The 6,000-nt window shown below is 38.1% G+C and overlaps 1 protein-coding gene across 1 annotated transcript in view; it reads left to right on the top strand.

Moving 5' to 3' along the window:
- The first annotated feature begins 2,553 nt into the window (after window positions 1-2,553).
- The window catches only part of LOC100374851 (uncharacterized), a 75,381-nt gene continuing 71,934 nt past the window's right edge, over window positions 2,554-6,000 (top strand). Inside the window, exon 1 of the mRNA XM_085506162.1 lies at window positions 2,554-2,742. Within this exon, the coding sequence (XP_085362288.1) occupies window positions 2,682-2,742 (61 nt within the window). The 5' untranslated portion in view covers window positions 2,554-2,681. The remainder of the gene's footprint in view (window positions 2,743-6,000) is intronic.

Here is a 6,000-nt window from a genome sequence, read left to right as displayed (position 1 = left end):
ATTTAGAACTAGTTTATTTCGATATCGTTTGATTACTTTTGGCCGCCCGGAGAAATGTGGGAAACTGTTTTTGTTTATTTTTCCCGTCGGGCGGACAGCGTCACTCTGTATGTTTATGTTTACGTTCATACTTACTTTATTCTCTATTAATGTTTGATCTTAATTATTGTAATCCTGTTAATTGATTTAATTAATCCTTGACACCTGGTCAACGCAATGTATTGTTTTGGCGACACCTTTTATGTGCGCTATATAATGCGTGACCATTTCCAGAATAAATCAGAGTTCTTTCAACCATCAATCGAACGTCTCTCCGTGATATCGTCTTTCCCGATCGATTTATTTCCCCTACCACAAACAGTGGTGTTACCAAGAAATAGTGTTTAATGGCATATTGAAATGATTTGATGACGCATTTGGCAAAATCCGCGTTCGAAACTACTACTAGATTATCGACGATAAAATAACATTTTGGTTAATGCGGCGAAAAATAGCTCGATCTAATCACGTTACTAAGAAAAAGTTTGAGAATTTTGTGGGTAAATAATGCATTGATTGATGTGATAAATACTCGTAATGATGTTTATTATCCTAACGTTTCGGACGTTCTCATAGGACATTCAACAGAGACTGAAATACATATTATAGTGTCGTATTTACTTGCCCTTGGTACAACCGTAAGACGTAAGAACCAGGAATGAGTTATCGTAGTATTTCAACGTTTTACTTAGCAATTTACGTAAATATAAAACACACGACCCCGTTATTGGGATGGCATGACACTATCCATACATCCAGTGAGTTCGTTAATCAATAATGTAGTACATTTGAATATATATTCGATATGACATTTTTAAAAGGTTATTTCGCTGAATGCACCGGATGTATTAACACTTTTGTGGAGGGAAAACACAATTATATATACATAACTAATTATATACTATGTTCAAAGAGTTTAACCATGACTATTTGTATACGGCATGGTCGATTTTAATTAATATTTTGTGATGGTCTTGTTATTATAATGCAATCATATTTAAGAAACCAGTTTGGGCTAGTTTTAACAAAATTCGTGTAATTCAGAGAAAAAGGTTCACCTGGTAAGTTGTTACTTACTTTAAAGAGATTATACTAGGTATTTGCGTGTTTTACTTTCTTCTTGTATTGTGACAAATTTCCTAAATGTGCAGTATTCCCAACTACATTACATAGCATGTTTGTTTGTTTGTTGAATTAACAAGATGCACTTTCACACATTCAAAAATCATTCATTCAACAACATAAAATGGTCATGACTTTAGGCCTCAGACAACTAATATTGGTTGTCTGAGCCTCGGCACGATAAACGTGAAACCGGTTATTATTTAGGCTGGTCTAAGGCGTCCGCTTTTCTTTGCAATGTTAAGTGTTCGCAGCGTTCGCGTTAAAGATCTCGGCACGGGAGACGGAACAAGTTGGCCCTGACTAATGTGAAGGCAACTGCAAACACGAAGAATTACATTCACGTTACGAAATCACGCCCTCAGTCGTCGATCTGTTATTTGAGCCAAACATGGCAGACGATACGCATAGGATGATGATAAAAATTACTTTATTGAAATCATATTCATTTGCTGTCATGGTATTTATTATAAGTCGTCGTGCACATCAATGGCAAAGAAGGAAACACAGTTATTATTTCACGTTGCAAGAAGAAATAGATTGCAATAGCGCATAAATATGCGTCGCCGACAACTTTTTGCATTTATTTTTTGTATTACTACAGGATTCGATCCTACCGGTTCGTGCAAAGCGTTTATGCAAAAAAGCTCGGTTCGTGCGGAGTTTCAGTCTTGACATCTATCATTGGGATCGAGGTCGAGTTTTGGTCCCGGCTCTCAGCACGTACCGAGATCTGTAACGTGAACGTAGTATACATGTAGTTACATAATCTGGCGCTTGTCAACACTGTAGTTCGGTCGGCCTGGTGCCCTTTCCCAGACGCGACTAAATATTTAGGTTCGTGTTCACCCACTAAAATTTGGGTAAGCCTAAGACCTGCCTCATTTTCTAATTTTCTTATGAGATTTGATTTGTTGAAACTGATTTGTGATTAAGTATCTAACATGCTTGTAATTCACCTGCATTTGTCACGAATACTGAGTCGTCTGCCCAGAAATGGCCTGGCAAATATAGCTGCATGCCAGTTCTTAACCTTTGTTTGATTCGTGCAGTATTTTGGCGCATTTTTCTCCAAAATGATGTCATCCTCGAACTACAGCGTGTGGTATATACATTGTAGTTCAATGGTAAGACGTGACCAGTGCTAGTCTTCTTGTTCCAACAATATAACTTGTTTTCATTTCTCTGTCAAGTTTGTCATTTGTCGCGTTTGTTGTATATTCAATACAAATTGCCGTGACGGTCATAAATTCATTTTTATCGCAGTGCAGTTCGATTGGTGTTGCTTCATGAATATTCATTATTCCGGCGGAACTGTCTCAAGCGACAGCCTTTCTTTTAGGGTGTAGCTTTTGATAAAGTCATTGTTCACGCACCGTAACCATCGCATGACGACGAAATCTGTTACTTACAATAACAAAGAGTGGCACTTGGCAGACTTGAACTTCCAAACACACACACATACACATTGGTACATAACGACTTCGCATTTTCGCAGACGGGTTAATACCATAGGCAACATGCATTTATTTACACTACCATGTGCATCTTTACTACTGATCACTCTGATAGAATTTACAGGTAAGTGTATTTTCAAGCTCGAATGTATCCAACCATGGTACGTCCATGTTCCAACTGTAACAATGCCGGTAACCTTAGTGAGGCAGTACCCCAATGCTGGCCATTATAGTCCAATACTCTCTAGCTTGAGCACCCCAAAATTAGTATGCTACTTAATTATTTAGAATTTGATCTGCGACTTGTTGTAAATTAAGTATCATAATATGCAATTAGACTTTTTTAATGTACAATTTATTGAAATCATACATCTTGTTTTTTGATTACTGCCTTTGTTATGTTGCTGTGATATCTTCAGTTAGATGTGTTCATATTATATCACAAGCAGGTACAATTTAATAAAGTATATTTGCGAGTGTTCTAGATATTATAAATGTCCAGGTTCTTTTTGTGCAACTGTTGTCGTTACCGTCCCGTAACCAAGGGATACCATGCTTAACGATTCAATGTTTACAATGACCAAGTTAGTAGTTGATTACGTAATTTAAGCTCCAACAATTAGACCTTATAAACCAGGGACATGTAACTCCTGTCTGCGAGAATATCCAACTTCGTGTGTGCAATGTGGATTATTCAATGCAACTGGTAGATTTAAAGCGCGGTGGTCGTCGCGCAGCGCGTGTTCGAATTTCATGTAAATAAACAATGTATTTTACATGCGTTGTATACGTCGCTATGAGTCCCATATCGAGCAGGACGTGGCACGACGACTACCGCCCTTTAACATCTTAAACAGTTTCAGTTGTTAGCTTTACACGCTTTTTTATATGTTTGATAAATTATTCTGTGTCGACATTCACATTCGTCACAGCATATGAAGCTCTGTTGTCACGGATATGTTGTAAATAGTGTAGTAGTAGTATACAAGCGTATGCAAGATAATAATTTCACGGCTAAAAAAAGGTGCTAAATAGAAGTGAGTACTCTAAAATGTAAGTGTTAATTGGCCGCATTCTTTCCACGAAAATGTCTTAGAAATGGCGAAAAATAAGACAAACATTCGTTTTGCATTTTATGAACACATATCGAATATAATTTATACCAGGACCGCAGCGACCAACCTTTTTGGGGCCGAAACGTCCAACCATGGAGCTAAAAATCCAACCCAAGGCCGTATCGTTTTTTTTTTTTATTTACAAGGGCCGTAAGCGACCAGGACCGGATCGTCCTGACACCATACAAACCATCGCAATTTTTAGCTTCACTCGTATCAATGGGCTAATCAATTTTGGTAATTAAAAATGTAATTTTTCTGATTTTATTCTAACCACAAAGTTTGCTAATTTTGTGTAGCTACATGATGGCAGACATGTTTAGCCTATTGAACAATAGAGGATGTGGTATTGACATAGCTTTGTTGTCAGTTCCTCTAACGTGTTAATTGGGTGGGATATAACTATGGTTACATAAAACATGGAAGGTACTAACGTTAGTACCTTCCATGCATAAAAGGAATACCACAGTTAACAGGTAACATTCACAGTTATCAGTCCCATCTTAAGTTTTTTTAGTTTGATTTTCGATGTATTCGATTATTTTTTGTTATTTGCTTGTTTTACCAAATTATATTTGAAAAGCCTCATTCAGCTTTGGCATTTAGAATTACAAGACGGAGAATTTTTGAAATTCCAACTGAAGCATTTGAGGCACATGGTACATAAAATAAACCATGAACTCATGTTTAACTTAATCTCTTTAGACCAATATTTGATAATCTGTTTTGAATCCAGACAGCAACGCATCCCAGATATTGATGTCACTTAGAGTTATTTATAGGTCAAAATTTTGACCATTCTCACGTCTTTCTCACGTACGTGAGTTGGGCCGGAAATCAGCCATTGTCACGTAATTACTTTTTCGTGCGGGAGTTCGACAGTTTCCGGTCAGTTCTCACGTGCGTGAGAATGGCTGTTTTTTAGTGCGTTCTCACGTGAAAAAGATACATTGCGTTAGAGTCCGATCTCACGTGCGTGAGAATGATTGTTTTTTAGTGCGTTCTCACGTGAAAAAGAAAAATGCGTGAGATCCCTTATAGGGTTTTGCGTCCCAATCTCACGTGCGTGAGAATGATTGTTTTTTAGTGCGTTCTCACGTGAAAAAGAAAAATGCGTGAGATCCCTTATAGGGTTTTGCGTCCCAATCTCATGTGCGTGAGAATGATTGTTTTTTAGTGCGTTCTCACGTGAAAAAGAAACATTGCGTTAGAACCCGAACTCACGTGCGTGAGAATGGTTGTTTTTTAGTGCGTTCTCACGTGAGAAAGGAAAATGCTTTAGAGCCCGAACTCACGTGCGTGAGAATGATTGTTTTTTAGTGCATTCTCACGTAAAAAAGAAACATTGCGTGAGATCACTTATAGGGTTTTGCGCATTTTCCTTTTTCACGTGAGAACGCACTAAAAAACAATCATTCTCACGCATTTTCCTTTTTCACAACACCTCTAAAGGATCTCGCGCATTTTCTCTTTACGTGAGAACGCACTTAATAACAATCATTCTCACGGACGTGAGATTGGGACGCAAAACCCTATAAGGGTTCTCACGCATTTTTCTTTTTCACGCGAGAACGCACTAAAAAACAATCATTCTCACGCACGTGAGATCGGGATCTAACGCATTTTCGATTTTCACGTCAGAACGCACTAAAAAACAATCATTCTCACGCATGTGAGATTGGGACGCAAAACCCTATGAGAGATCTCACCCAATGTTTCTTTTTCACGTGAGAACGCACTTAAAAACAATCATTCTCACGCACGTGAGATTGGGACGCAAAACCCTATAAGTGATCTCACGCAATGTTTCTTTTTCACGTGAGAACGCACTTAAAAACAATCATTCTCACGCACGTGAGATTGGGACGCAAAACCCTATAAGGGATCTCACGCAATGTTTCTTTTTCACGTGAGAACGCACTAAAAAACAATCATTCTCACACACGTGAGATCGGACTCTAACGCATTTTCCTTTTTCACGTGAGAACGCACTAAAAAACAATCATTCTCACGCACGTGAAATTGGGTTCTAACGCAATGTTGCTTTTTCACATGAGAAAGCACTAACAAACAATCATTCTCACGCATGTGAGATTGGGACGCAAAACCCAATAAGGGATCTCACGCATTTTCCTTTCCCACGTGAGAACGAACTAAAAAACTACAATTCTCACGCACGTGAGATTGGGTTCTAACGCAATGTTTCTTTTTCACGTGAGAACGCACTAAAAACAATCATTCTCACGCATTTTCCTTTTTCACAACAC

The sequence above is a fragment of the Saccoglossus kowalevskii genome, chromosome 2 (genome assembly GCF_978046115.1).
Source record: "Saccoglossus kowalevskii chromosome 2, keSacKowa6.1, whole genome shotgun sequence".
Classification (NCBI taxonomy): domain Eukaryota; kingdom Metazoa; phylum Hemichordata; class Enteropneusta; family Harrimaniidae; genus Saccoglossus; species Saccoglossus kowalevskii.
Note: the sequence above shows the minus strand (reverse complement) of the source record. Positions and strands in the feature narration are given on the sequence as shown.